The sequence below is a fragment of the Lissotriton helveticus genome, chromosome 3_1 (assembly GCF_964261635.1).
Source record: "Lissotriton helveticus chromosome 3_1, aLisHel1.1, whole genome shotgun sequence".
Lineage (NCBI taxonomy): Eukaryota > Metazoa > Chordata > Amphibia > Caudata > Salamandridae > Lissotriton > Lissotriton helveticus.
Genome location: NC_136061.1, coordinates 469,432,835 through 469,448,424, shown reverse-complemented (window position 1 = coordinate 469,448,424; position 15,590 = coordinate 469,432,835). Strand labels below are relative to the sequence as shown.

At 43.2% G+C, this 15,590-nt stretch overlaps 1 protein-coding gene across 1 annotated transcript in view; it reads left to right on the top strand.

Annotated features, from left to right (window-relative positions):
* PTH2R (parathyroid hormone 2 receptor) overlaps nt 1–15,590 on the top strand; it is a 1,143,807-nt gene that overhangs the window by 566,544 nt on the left and 561,673 nt on the right. Inside the window, exon 6 of the mRNA XM_078683683.1 lies at nt 10,237–10,423. Coding sequence (XP_078539809.1) covers nt 10,237–10,423 — 187 coding nt within the window. The remainder of the gene's footprint in view (nt 1–10,236; nt 10,424–15,590) is intronic.

Genomic DNA, 15,590 nt, shown 5'->3' with positions numbered 1-15,590 from the left:
GAGTCATCTCTAATTTGGCAACACTCTTTATAGGAGAACCAGTAAAGAAACTGTTACAAAAATCAAGTCTGAAAATTATCATTGCTTGACACACATAATAGTGGCATTTCAACAGTATTTGAAGGGACATACTCCTAAGTGTTTTTAAAAAAGAGAAACATGCAGGGATTACTTTATTCACCCCAATATTAAAAGTAAGGGCACTTTCTAGAAGAAAGCAGAGATTTCTTACAATGGTTTTTGAAGTCAGTGGAGCTTTTAGGTCAGGTGGACACGTTAGCGGCCCCTGGTACTGCAAAGTGGTGGGTGAGGGGAGGGGAACACAAAATAAGACAGAATAAAAAAATAAATAATAAAGCACTTACCTGCTCTAACGGCTGCCGCCGTCCTCCTGATCCTCGCCTCCTTCAAGAAACTGCTGCACACTGTGCATGTTCCCAGACAGTCATACTGTCCTCTGTGCCTCGGATCCTTCAGATCTTTCTTAGTTCAAGGTTTCTATATCAATGCACTCTCCCAGGGTCCTAGCCCTGTTTCTAGTACTGATAGCTTGAGTATAATTCTCAATAAGTGAGCAGAGGGCATGGGAGGTTCAGGAAGCCCCCTCTGCACTGATAACCAGGCACTCCATCACCAGGTTTTCACAGCAGTCATACTGTCCTCTGTGCCTCGGATCCTTTGGATCTTTCTTAGTTCAAGGTTTCTATATCAATGCACCCTGTAAGTCAGCTATGCCACCTTCAGATGCTGTCTGTTACCATTTCTCACCAGCATCCCATAAGCTCATTGTTAGAAATGGGAGTCTCTAGTTGGCAATGGTTTGAAACTTTGTCCAAATAGAGACCCTTGCTTCTAGTCAGGAAAAGAGGCACACACTCCTAAAATAACCCCTGCTCCCAGCTCCCTATCACAGCGCCGCTCACATGTTGGGAATGCTGGGATTGGTCTGATCGCCTCGGCGCTTTGACATTGACTGGAAGCCTGTGTGTGTTTTTCCACCCTGCTGTACAACACAGCTGAGTGGAGAAAGGGTGAGTGCCCATAACTGTTTGGCCGGCCCTCTGGTGCCGGCCAAAAATCTTGCACACCTAACAGTATCCACCACTCCCCCCTCCTCCCTGGTACCTGCTGCAGTGTCACTGTGGTAGTCCCCACCCCTTTTGTGGCTCGGCTGGCAGGCAGACTTCAGGACACAAAATACAATTATAATAAAAATGTTTTCTTATAATTTTATTTATGTCCTTGCCGCTGCTGGCCTTCAGCCGGAGCTCGACGCTCCTCAGCCATAATGGAGGGGCCGCCACTAAGTGGACACCAACTAATCTATGTGGACGATGGCCTCTCCCCATGTGAACAATCGTTTCTCTGTCCCGGTAGTTTATAAGTCAGTTAAAAGCCAGCCTTCATAGGGCCCTCAGCTCAGTTTACCTGGTGAGTACCCTATATGCCTGCTCCACAGAAAAAAACAGTTAGACCCTGGTCCACCACATTGGTCATCACCCATTTCTCCAGGTATAGCTCCTTGTGCTGTGCCTCTATCTTTTCAGGCAGGCTTATAATGTATAAAATATTTCTCCTCATGTGTCTCTGAACATCTTCTGCTCTGTATTATAGGAATACTATGCACTCTGCCACTATATTTAAGGCCTTCTTTTACCAGCTGTACATGTTCAATCAGTGCCTCTTCCCCCATTATTCTGTCCAATAACTTTCTTTGATCCTCTCTTATAAGGGTCCCGTCAGTAGCTACTGAGTCTTGTATTTATTTGACTCCTCGGTGGCTTGTAATCTATCCAATATCAAGTTCACTTTATCCGCCATCATCCCAGCTGTCTCTCCAGGTGGTGTTGACATTGGTGGTGTCCTTTAGCTCAGCACTACATCTGTTCTTGCACTGTGCCTTGTCGCTGATATCATGGTTGTTTCAGGTTTCCCGGCAGTGCTGTCTCTCTCACCACATAAAATAGTCCCCGTCCATTTGCCTCCCACGTTTCAAGACTTAGCTCTGTCAGTACACCACCCACAATGCAGATTGCAGTCTGTACATTGCCGTTGTGTTCCCTTTTAGTGTTGCAGTGACTCACTCAGGCTGACCCCACGTCTGAAACATCAGCACCTCCATGTCCCATACTTCGTGCCATGCATCATGCTCATGGGAATGGAGGAATAAAATCTCCAATGGGGGAAAGGTTAAGCGTCTTATTCTGCATTTTGAAACTACAGGTCTGGCTAATGTGGATGCATTTCCAAAAGGGGTGAAGGTCACTAGTTCATGGGAGCACTGAGTCTCTCACCTTTATGACTTCCTGCTGGGGCACCTGCTGCTCAATTGCATGAAGGTCCTCTATGGCCTAAATCAGTATGATTGTTTGGTCCCTTAATTTCCCACAAACTGTGTCATGGTACTGCTGCCACAGGTATCAATGTGGCAGTAATGCCCTTGAGTTTTCCCATCTACTCGAAACCCCTCCCAGCTGGAGAAGTTCTCCACATCTCTCTGGCAGCTTCTTCTTTGGACCATTTGCCCTATCTTCTCACCCTCCATAAACATCTCTCCTTTGTGGCCCCAGGGTCCTAGCCCTGTTTCTAGTGCTGCTTCTGTGGGTGGCACAATCAGTGCTGCAAGCCCACCAGCAGCATTTGATTTACAGGCCCTGGGCACACATGGTGCACTGTACTAGGGACTGACAAGTAAATTAAATAACCAATCATGGAATCACTAATCCATACAACAATTTACTAAAGGGGGCATTTGCACTTTGGCATTGAACAGCAGTGGCAAAGTGCCCAAAGAGTCTAGACCAGCATAAACAGATGAGGCAACAGCAAAAAAATGGGAGGGAGACAAGCGACAATGGTGCCAAGTCTAACACTCATCATACAAGCTCTCAGGTGTTTCCTCTAGTTGGATTTCAGCTATATCTTGTAGCAGCAACATAATTGTGCCATAGACTCTCTATAGCATAGGTGACTTGATTGATTGTGCAATGTCAAGCTGTTGTATTACATCATAAGCTGTTGTGGATACCCCTAGATGGGAAACAGCGTTTACAAAGCTGTCATTACATCACGTGCTATTACAGAGCGGTTGTTACAACGACTGCTTTGTTAGTACGCGATGTAATGACATCGCAAGTCATTACAACGACTTCCAGTAGAGGGCGCTCAGGTATTGGAAATGATTTCCAACACCTTCCCTACGTTTGCACAAACTCGAGTAGGAATGGTTTATAACACTATTCCTAGGTCCAGCGCGCGCCACTACTGGAAGTCATTGTAAAGACTTGCGATGTAATACATCACATACTAACAACGCTGTCATTGTAATGACCCCATTGTAATGGCACACGATATATTACATTGTGTTGTAATGTGCCATATTCCCCTACATGGAATGGGAACATGTGACAATGTGAAATCCGGCAACAACACATGCACTTCATGCCTCAGATGTCCCGATTTGAGTTTTCAAACATAACATTTACTAGTGCCAAAAACAGGTCGTAAATATTACTCTGTGTTATAATTCAAGTGAGGCAAAGTGGAGATGTAGAGCAGCGTTGTAACCCCTGCACCAAAATCGTACATATGTGTTTTGAACAAACCAGTTTTAGTTTATCTTCCCTCCTGCAGAATATCGATCCTAAAACCTTTCTAGCCTCAGCCTATTTGAGCCACTTCCACTAATTTAAATTATTTCAGCTCACGTCAGGAGTTTATCATCTCCACACTTAAACCCTGTATAAGTCATAAAGGCAAAACCTATGTTGGCTGTCACTGGAAATGTGGTCGATATTGATGTAGGCTACAAGTTCAAGTAGAACAATGCATTGTTATTGGAAATGTTGATTTTGACCAATGGTTGCATGGTTTATAATAATTGAGTCTACTTTCTGAGTTTGACCGTCATATTTGTTGTAAAAGAGTTTGCCACTAATATCTTATCTCATCTCACACAAAGCACACCTAGAGACCCAGCACATACATGTACATTAATTTGCCCTCCAAATTCCAGCTATAACATCACACTTCCTCTACTCTAGGTCATAATTTTGCATCACGTGGATTAAGGCTCATCACAACATTCTGACATTTTACATAATTATGCTGTATGAATAATTCCATTGTTAGAAACTGGCAACGGTGAAGCAGATTCGAGTAAAAGGCAATAGCCTTATGCTCTCCATTTAAAAGAGAGAAGTCAGTCATTCAGTCAAACATTCTTTATTCGGTTTTTCACAACCATAAAAGAAGTCATTAAATTCACATATTAATAGATGATATAGGAATTCATTATTAACATGCTGATTAAGCAAAAAACTATTCCACGAAACAGCCTCGGGTCATGGATCGCAAACATTAAATATGAATGCATGTCTAATACATTAAAAGCAAAAAATATTCCACCAAGCAGTCTCAAGTCATGGATCTCAAACATTAAATATAAATACACATCTAATACATTAAACTGAATAAACAGCTAACGAAGGATAAGTAAAATATGGTATATATCTAAAATAAATCACAATATAATTTAAAAAAGAAGAATGTGACAATGTAAAGACCTTGATGGGTTTCATTGGAACCACATCAAATGACTGTTATGTTTTAGCAAAAATTCAAATTAGATCATTAAATATCAATAGAATCCAGGGGAGTTAGGAACTAGATATGATATATGAATTCCATTAAAACCACCTAAAATTGCCAATGGAAAATAAAATTCAAATCTGATCAGCAAATTGCAGTAAATAACATTAAAATCCATACAAATTAAGAAAATTGAGCATTGTGAAACCTAAAGAAACAGACGTGATCACCTCTGCACATTTTGCTCCCTATTCTCCATTAACATAGGTAGAAAATCCTACTTCAGCTAAGATTTCCGGATTTTTTGGATGAATTGCGGTTTACAAAAACAATTCACTCTCCTTACTAATTCAAGCTGCTTCTTAATATAACTGGGCCACTGCAGTTTCTGCACATGATTGAAACTAATACAACCCAGTATTATTTCACGATTAAGTACAGGCTTGTCTTTTGTCCATATTAATTGGCACAACATAATTGGGGCAATTTGTATACGGTGAATTAAAGGGGTCACACCTAATTCCATGTGGCATATTCTAATTAGCAGATTAGCAGGAACTGCCAGCAGTCGTCTAGGAAAAGAGCTTTCTACTGCCTGCAAGCGTGAAGAGTTGCAGAAACCCCACACTCCGGCCCCATACAAAAACAAGAGAACAAGAGTTTGCCTTATAGATATTAATTAATGAATCAATTGGTCTAGATCCCACTTGCCTCACAAACCTAAACAGTGCTTCCAAGTTTTGATCAAAGTCTCAGGAAGGTACTGCCATGTGCTTCTATGGTCGATAGGAACGCATAGACAGGCATAGGTCTGAGCAGTTTGTCATTTTTAATACAACTAAAACTTTAAAGGGGAGGAGGTGTTCCTGACCACAATAACACAATATTTGGCTGTATTGGCCTTTAGGCCTAAGTCACACAGAAATTCATTAAATCTATATAAAAGCATTTGCAGACCCACACCGGAACTGACAACAGTGTAGCAAATTAATCGAGTAGAAGACAATAGACGTATTTTCTCCGCTTAGAAGAGAGAAGTATTTTTCATAGTTAAACAAATGGAAATATGCAGTGATTTTGACATCCATATGCCATAACGACAAATGTATGGCACCATTTAGCCTACTAGAGGCCTGCTCTTAGGCCATAATAGGAATTTAGTGAAGCTAAAAGCCACAGAGAGACACAGTCCTGCTTCAAAGTAGCATTGTCTTGCTGTACCAGTTCCCTAAGGTGAAGGGCTATCGTGTTAAGGTCCCTACTGCCAGGCTACATCCCCCCCTTCCCTAACCATTTTCCCCATAGAAAAAACAGGTCTACTTAGTTATTCTCCATCCTCTCAAGATTAAATCATAAATGTGTTTTGGACAAATTATCCTAAATCATTAAACCCAGCCACCTGTTATCTTCATACCTCACTATGTCTATCTCCTATTCAAGGCCTTCATCTCATTACAGCCCATTTGTTTTGCTCAAAGTACCATTGAAACAGGATGGTGTGATGTTGGCTGAGCCTTCTTTGGACTTAGTCCCCACTAACTCTCTGCTATTTCAATTGCATCAGCTGACACCTTTCTGCATGTAAAAAAGTGTGAAGGTATTTGTAAATTATGTCTCTTCCTTATTTTATATTATTCCTTATATTACCATATAAGGGGTCATTACAATGTCAGGTGGAACCACTTCTGCCCGACACTGACTTGGTCTTGGGACCGACTGAAACCCAGACGCCGGTTCCAACTGCCCAATCGTATTCCCATATTTCACTGTGGGAGCATGCAGTATGGCTGTAAACTGGCCGTAATGCATGCTCCCTTAGTGTACTGAGAGGTGCAGTTCATCCCTTCAACCTGATGCCAGCCACAAAGTGCAAGGGTCAAGGCCAACTAGAAGCCGTGCACCAAAGGGGGCCCCACTAGTGGCCCCCAAACACTCTTTCCAACATTGTTTTCATGTCAGACAGAGCGGCATAGAAACTATGTTGGAAACCATCATCGTAAACTCAAGGGAATGAAGGCCTGCCCTTAAGATTACTACTCATCTTCCGACTGGCGTATGGATTCTCCGAAGCCAGCCAGAATTACTGGTTGGTTTCCTTTCTGACCGTCTCCATCGTAATGAGGCAGTTGGAAAGAAAACGGAGTGGCCCATTACTATGCAGCCGTAAAGACTGCGACTAGGCCGGAGTCTACACATGCTGCATCATAATTGGCCCAAAATTGCCAAGGAGCTTCATGGAAGATGCAATTCAAACAAATACCTATGTTGACTATCATACAATAGACTAATATGTTTTTCCTTTAAAAACACAAATTTGTTATTCAAGTTGATTAACCATTTCAGAGTGATTTGAAGTGTTAGTTACAGCAGGATATTGTAAGTTGTTTTAAAATTTGAAATATTCATTGAAAATATATTTTAGATTTTGTCAATTTCGATGTAACACTATAGTAAGGTGTTACTGTTAGCAGCTCAGTTTGTGAGAAGCAAACTTTCTGTGGAATATTCAACTACTTTTTTTAAACAATAAACAATAAATGTAACCCTGTATCCAGCCTTTATGAGTAGAACCTAACATATCTTGTATTGCTTGTTAAGTGTTGATAGTTGGCATAATGGGTTCCAAAGTAATTCAGACCTTTATTAAAAACTGGATTTTAGAGAGGATGAAAGTAAGGAAGTGGAAAAGGACCTGCACAATCCGAGTTAAGGAAGTTTGAATCATTAACGGAAGTTCTGTTTTGCCATTTGTAAAGTTTCAACAATGAGTCAATCCTTAACTTTCTCAACCTTTGTAATAACCATTTTTATACAAGTCTTCTAAAAAACCACAATTCTAATTAAAAAATGTACTTTGATTTCTATAAAGTCTTGTTCACCATGTTATAGCTATAACTTTATACACAAGGTGTATATGCAATTTATTTGCAATTTATTTCGTTTTTTTATGATTGAGACCTAAGCAGCATTCAGAAACAAAATCAAGCTATCGTAATAAAGGGGCAACCCTCATTTCATATAGGTCATTTGCACCAGAGTGGGTCTCAGTACAGAATTAGTTAAAAATAGGTAAAATTAAACTAATTCAGGGAGAATGTGCTTTCTGATTGTCTTGAGGCCTGAAGTAATATCCACAATCTTAAGCCAGGGATGTACAATTTGCACACTGAATAGTTTGGGAATGTAAATGCAATTTGTGATGCAACTTCTGTACTAGTAGGTCACATCAAACATTTTCCATTTGCACTAGGTTGCAAAATGGCCTCTCAAATGAATATTCATTAGGCAGGTCGCAATTTCCGACCCCCCTTGCATGGTTGCAAATGCAGGGCTAGAGCAGCAGCCGCTCCTTTGCTGTGGCCCAGGAGTGTTGCCACCCCCCTGCTAGGAGCATCAAAAAAGAAAAGAAAAGAAAAAGAAAACAATAATAAACCTGGGTTTATTAATGTTTTATTTTGTTTCCCGGTGAGTCTTGGGGCTGGGGTTAGGGGGATGATGGGTACCACAGGGAGAGTGGTGCGCATTGCTATCAGTATACATGACTGTTTGGCTAGCAGTCACAGGCCGGCCAAATCGTCACTGACACTTTAGCTGTCTCCACCTTAGCTGCATTGCTGAGTTGGGGACTGCAAAGTACAGGCTCCCAGTCTACCTGGGAGCACAAATCATCGGTGCTCAGGCCAATCCTAAAGCTGCTCTCATTTTGTAATAGATTGCATATGTAGTTTAATGAATTGGTAAGAAGTTCTTGACGAATAAAACAACTTGCATACATCTCAAAAAGGTGTTATGCAGTCACATAATGTGAGATTTTGGGAATCATAGGCTTAGTGACCTCAAACTAGGTGGTCGATTAGGATGGCAGAAGGACTTGCGTCCGTCCGACACCCCTGAGGTGGAGGGACCGTCCGCACGGGCAGCGGCGTTCCCTCCATGCCAATTAGGATCTGACCGCCACCCTGGCGGTCATATCCTGTATCATTAACATTGTGGCGGGCGCTGCTTCAAGCAGCACCCGCCACAATGTTAACAATGCATGCATTGCATTTGCATGCACAAAGCGGCAGGCACCGCGCGGTGCCTGCCGCTTTGTGCATGCAAATGCAGGGGGGTACCATGTGCACCCTTGCGTGCCCCCCAGAAGCAAAGGTCCACATGCTTTTCCACGGCGGAAAAACCACCGCGCAAAAGCATGTTTCCACACGCTTCCTAATTTAGCTGGCGGTGTCTTGCAGACACCGCCACCAAATAGTGGTCTACACCCCGCGGATCAGTAGCGGACGGACCTGCTGTATGCCGCTGATCCCACCGCCATCCTAATCTGGCGGGTGGTGTTGTCAGGGACCGCAGCGGTGAATCCGCATCCTCTGGGCTGGCGGTGGCTTCCACCGGCTCGGAGGATGCAGATTCACCGCCATCCTAATCGACCCCATAATTTGTACAAGGCATTAAGGGGCAGATGTACAACCGTTTTTGCACTTGCAACGGGGAATTTGGCCTCTTTGAGACCGCAAAAACATATGCCCAATGTACCAACCCTATTTTGCGAGTCGCAGACAAATTAGCGACTCACAAAATATGGTTTGCCTCTCGCTATTAGAAAACAGAGTGCCAAGGCCATCCCTTCTTAATAGCGAGTCTATAACCGATGTATAATTGTTTTGCAACCGCAATTACAGTCACAAAACACTCGCAGTTTACCACCCTTCTCAGAAGGGTGGTGAGCCACTCATTAACGGGAAGGGGTCCCCAGGGGGCCCCTCCCCCTTTGTGAATGGGTGTGCAAATATTTTCTAAGAACAGGCAGTGGTTGCAGGGATCACTGCCTACCCTTAAAAAATGAAACTGCAAAGGTTAATATTTCTTTTTTAAATGCATCCCATTTTCCTTCAAGGAAAAAGGGCTGCATTTTAAAAAACTGCTTTATTTAAAAAGCAGTCACAGATATGGTGGTCCATGAGTGCGAACTATTCCCATAGGGGTTGCAAATTGTGACGGCCTCATTAATATTCAAGAGATATGCAACTTGCGACCCATTGGGAATCGCAAACAGTGTCTGAGACACTGCTGTACATTAAGTTAAGCGAGTCTCAAATTGCTAGTCGCAATTTTGCTCAATTTGCGACTCCCTAAACTTAATAGTCGTACATATGGTCCTAAATGTTTATTTTAAATGTCACTGTCAAATGTAATTACTTTTCATTAAATAAGTGACCTAAACGAAAAGTGAAGAATTATAGTATGAAATTGAAAATATGCACCTATTTTACTTGCATTATGCCCCTATGTTATCTTGAAGAACAGTATATTGAATGTATATCTCACCCAAACACTGCTATTTACAAAAGGTTGATTGGCTACTTTACCACGTAACACAATTTAGCTCTACACCCATGAGCCTTTCCAATGGTTAATACATTTACGCTGTGTGGCATCACGTTTCGTCACACGAGCAGAAGTGTATAACTGCAGTAATTAAGATCCTCAGTACTTTAAAATATTGTACCAAAAATGCATATTGAGTTGAGAGTTTAGTATATTCTAGTATATTCGCAATCAATGTGTTATATTTTCCATATTTCTGTGCAAGAAAGTGTATCTTATTACTCCATGTATAACACTGTGTTGATTTTTGTACTTTCACAGGAGACTGCATTGTACCAGGAATTACATACACATGCACCTCTTCGTCTCCTTCATGCTAAGGGCTGGTAGCATCTTTATAAACGACAAGGTGGTCCACACCCACATTGGGATGAAAGAGATGGATTCTCTGCTACTTGGTGACCTGAGAAATATTATGGTAGCTCCTGTATTGGACAAATCGCAATATGTAAGCTGATTTTAGCAAGCAACATGTTTTTACATCTCATTTGCATTAAAATTGATTTACAGTACATTCCCATTACCGATTATAATATTTACGTTGTTGTATTTACAGTTCCATTTACTCTGTATGCATATTCATCATGTGCATGACGTGTGTGAATATTGGTAGCGTGTGAATGTTCTATGAATCAGTAACACTCAGGCCACTTATACATGATTCACTGTAGGTATTTGCAAAGTCTTGTATCTGTGGAAACAAAGTAGAAATGGGAAAGAGGCCGCCAAATTAAGGTACTTTTGATTCAATATGAACGTCATTGTTATGTTATGTTATAATTGATTTATAAAGCGCTCGTGCACCGGGTTGGGTTCTTGGCGCTGCTGGGAAAGGGTGCCGGTGATATGTATTAGTTGAAGTTACTCATAAGCCTGTCGGAAGAGCCATGTCTTTTGAAGTGTACGGAATGTCATGAGTTCAGTACAGGACCTAATCTCTAGCGGCATTGAGTTCCAGTATCTTGGGGCCAATGTAGCGAATCTCGATCCTCCAAATCATTTTTGTTTGACGGGAGGCGTCATCAGGAGATGAAGGTGAGCGGATCTTAAGTTACGGATTAGGTTGTGTCTTTTGATCAGGCTGTTAATGAATTTCGGGCTTTTGACGTTTAAGGATTTGAAGATGATGCACCCCAATTTGAAGGCACATCTCTGAGATATGGGGAGCCAGTGAAGTGTTTCCAGGAGGAGACGGATATGTTGACGTTTGTTTACCTGTAAGACCAGTCTGGCAGCCTGGTTCTGTACCAGTTGCAGGCGATGAGTGAGGTAAGCTGGGATGCCAAAGTATAGGTAGTTGGCGTAGTCAATGTGAGAGATCACCATAGAGATGACTGCCAGAAGTTTAGTTTCATGGGTGAGGTACCTGCTGAATTTCTTTATTTTTCTTAGTTGAAAAAAACAGGATGAAATGACAGACCCGACATGGGATGTCATGGTTAGGTCACTGTTGACTAGCACTCCCAGAGATTTGGCGTGATTGGACGGAGTCGGGGGGTGTCCTAATTCCTGGGGCCAGAACAGAGGGCTCCAGGGGTTACGTAGCCCACCCGTCAGAATTAGCTCTGTTTTATCTGGGCTTAATTTTAATTGATTACTATTCATCCAGTCCCGGATGAATAGCATTGTCGATTGAAATTCGTGAATGGAAGTCGGGGAGTCACTGATCTGAAATGTCAGCTGGAAGTCGTCCGCGTAATTGAAGGTTTGAATGTTCCTTTCTTTCAATGCGTGGACTAGGGAAAGAAAGAAGGTAGAGATTGAATAAGTGAGGTGAAAGCGATGAGCCCTGCAGGACTCTGCATGTGGTCTTAATCATGGGGGCTGTAAAGCTGCCCAGCTGAACTGATTGGGATCGGGTTGCAAGGAATTATGTTATCCATTCTAAGGCAGGGCCTTCAACCTCCGCATCTCTGAAACGGTGGATCAGAATATTATGATCGACCTTGTCAAAGGCAGCTGAGAGATCCAGGAGCACCAGGGCCTGGGGGAGACCTCTGTCTGCCTTATCCCCTTAGATAATCTAATACTGACAGAATTACCGCCTCTGTGGAGTGAGCAGGACGGAATGGCCCTCTGTTCTGAGGTGTGAACATAGTGGTGCAGGCAAACCCCCAATGGGGAAGCCATTTTACAGAGGATGATGCCAATTCCAAGTGAATGTGAAACACAGGGCTCATAATTCCCAAACAGAGGTGATCACAAAATTCAAGAGCAGAAGACCAGGTGTCAACATCATCCATATCATGCCAGAGACAAACGTGTGCTTCAAGTGGCACAGTCTAAGGAAACAGGTTCCCCTTACGTGCAAGCATGCATAAGGCTCTGGTAGGGCTAATATAAAACCTTACTGGAGCGACTTTACGTTTTTTGATCCGTGAAGTCGTTTGTAATTAAAAAGACGTATACCCCAGAGAAAGGGAAAACACAGTATTTGTGCCAACCAGTGGTGTTGCTTTGTTAACTAAATTTAGAAGGAGCAGGCCACGCTTTCCGTTGTATAACAAGCTCTGACAGGGGAATAAAAACTGAAAATATGAGGGCTCTGCCTGCTTGCTCCCCTTGAGATGGTCTGTTATGTCAAAACCACTCTGCCACTGAAGGTCTTAGGAGGTCAGTGCAAACCTGAACAAAGAACAATAGCTCTGCTAAAGGCAATGGAAGTGCTCATATCGATCTTGATTTGTGCTTATGTAGTTTCCTTTGGCTTGATCAGGCAACAGCTTCTGTAATCCTATACCCTGACTGTTGGACTTGGCCCTTTAAGCAGTCTTTTTCTGACATGTGTTGTTGGTTTTAGGACTCTAGGCACTTTATCACTGCTGTCCAGTGTAAAGTGCATGTGATCTCTATAGTACAACATGGTAAGATTGGCCTACACCTGTTTGGTGTGTTTATTTAGCTATCAGTCCCTTGTAGAGGTATCTCAGATACCCAGAGCCAGTAAATTAAATGCTACTGGTGGGCTTGCAGCGCGGCTTGCGCCACCCACCAAAGTAGCAGTTCAAACCTGTATCAGGCCTCTGCCATTGTAGGGCTTGTGCGTGCAGTTTACTGTCATGGTGATGTGGCACAATAAGTGGGGTTTTTCTACTAGACAATGATCCGAAGCACACCCATATTTTAACATTAAGTTCCATAGTTTGATTTTTTGCCAAGTTTAGCGTGCAGCACTCGTGTTTTGCTCCGTTCCGACGCAATTTCACATGTTCAAGAGAAAATAGTGTACCGCAGCTTGCGGATCACATATGAGTTGCACAGCCTTATGAACATCGGTATTCAAATTAATACACCTTCACCATAGTAATTCCAAAGCTTAACCATATTTATTCATTTTCTTATCTAAGTTAATCCATCACGTCAAAGATACGGAATTCATTACCCTTCTGCATTTTAATTATTCCAGAATTGCCCATCCGGGCCTATTCATAGATTTTTGGAAATTCCGAATCCTCCAAATTTTCCCAATCACATTACCCAATGCATTTTGGTTCATTTACCCTTCATCAGGGGTATCTATAATAGAAAAAGTGCATATCAACCACATTACTTGAGACCCAAGGCATTGTAACATGAACGTAGCAAATAATAACCCAACTGCTCGTCCCTGAATTGTTAAACAAAAAAGTAAATATTTCCTAAAAATGTATAAATCATTCTGTTACGTTCATTTTCGCTAGTCCGGTTTAACATATCGAAAACATCACAAACTTACCCCCAATTGCATCGCTTTCAGCCCATTTTTGCAGTTATCCTATAATACTGTTTTACCGTTTCCTCCCTGCTTCCCGTGAACCATAAGTTTGTATCCCCGTGCATACCTGATGTCTTTTCACCGATTCCATGCTCACGCGTAATAATACATGCGTTTTGCCTTGCCTCGTGCAACCAACTGAATTAAAAAAAGTCATCCCCACCTGTGAGCCAATGACGCGACCTGGTGTCCCCGCCCAATTACCTCCCCGATGATCCCAGTGACAAAACTCCAAGATCCCATGAAACATAACCAAACTCCCCAAAGTGATACGCAAGCTGCAGTACACTATTTTCTCTTGCACAATAAGTGGGTGCCATGACTGTTACTCCCCTTTTACAACACATCAGTCACTCCTGAGGTAGGCTGTAGCTAGCCCTATGGGCAGAGTGCTCTTTAGGTAAAAGTTAGGACATGTGCCTTAACTGCGTGGTATGTCCTGGTAGTGACAAACAGCCATTTTGGTTTCTCACTACTGTGAGGCTGCCCTTTCAGAGGAATGCTTTGGGGATTTCCTGATAAGTGTTTCAGTGTTAACTCCTGATGTGGGAGGAATAGCGTGATCAAGTTTGGTATGCTTGGAATAGTGATAATAAATGCTGCGTAATGGTGTTCATAGATTTATTATCCCTATTTTAGAAATGCCACTTTTAGAAGGGGGCATTTCTGTGTGCTATGTGTCTTTGTGCCTGCATGATGTGTATTGCATGTCTGGTTCTGGAGTGACAATGGCAGGGAGGTGCAGTGGCTCCAGAGGGGGTTGGCAAGTCTGCTCTAGGCTGAATTGGCCTGATCTGCATTGGGAGTAGTGGGAGGAGTAGCCCATGACCTTGAATAGGTCTGTGCCTTCCTTGTACAATGCTTGCTCCGCCCCCCTGTGGTGTGTCTGGGGCCAGTGCCTACACTAACAAAAGGGTTGGTGTGCATTTGAAAAGAAATGTGTAAGTGCCCCCCAGAACTGGTTTGGACCGGGCAGAGAGCCCTGTGCCATGGGGAAGAATAAATACAAATGTAGTATAACTATTGGGCTTGTGACCCCATGTAAAGTGAACTACTTGGTGTTTACTAGAGACCGGCAGGCTGCCGGACTGCCAGGGGAAACAACCACCACCGTGGGACTGAACTGCTGCCCTGCTTGGCCGCTGGAGGAGCCCCTATTCTCTCCAGGGAAAACTGGTGTTCTGGCCTGCCTGAGCACTTCTGGTAGAGGAGTGCAGCTTGCTCCCTACTGGCGTCTTTAGTGGCTAGACGGGCTAAATGCTGGACTGGATTTGAACTAGAAGCCGCAACGGGGACTTTGTTTTGGGTGCTGATCTGCTGAAGGTGCTGCATCGATGCTCCAGGACCTTGTGTGCTGGCCTGCTACCTGTTTTCCTATAACTTAATGCCCCATCTAAAGGAGCTCAGTGCGAAGTGCGCGCTGTGGACTGCTCCTAGTTGTTTCTTCACAGCTATGTGTTTGTTTCCTTGCCGATAAATTGAGCAGCGCATGGAGTGCGTCTCCTACCTTGTCGACGATCTGAGATATGAGCGCTATATTGCTGTCTTCAAGGGTGAGGACTGCCACTGTTTATTCCCCTGTAGTAGCAGGGACAATATCCCCCCACAGTGCGTATTTAACAGTGGAGTGCTCCTGAGTGCAGGCAGCACTCCCGCTTTGGCTGCCTTTGTGCCGCCGGCTGTGCGGCTGGAAGAATCACCAGCTTGTTGTGCCCCCAATGAGATGTGGCGGCACGGTGGACAACACAGAGTGGAGCCAGAAGGCAGGCAACAGTAATGTGCTCCAGGCCGAGCCTGGAGGTGGGCGGGGTTTTTAATCTAGGAAGCAGAGTCACAGGAAACCGGAAGTTAAGCAGTTGGT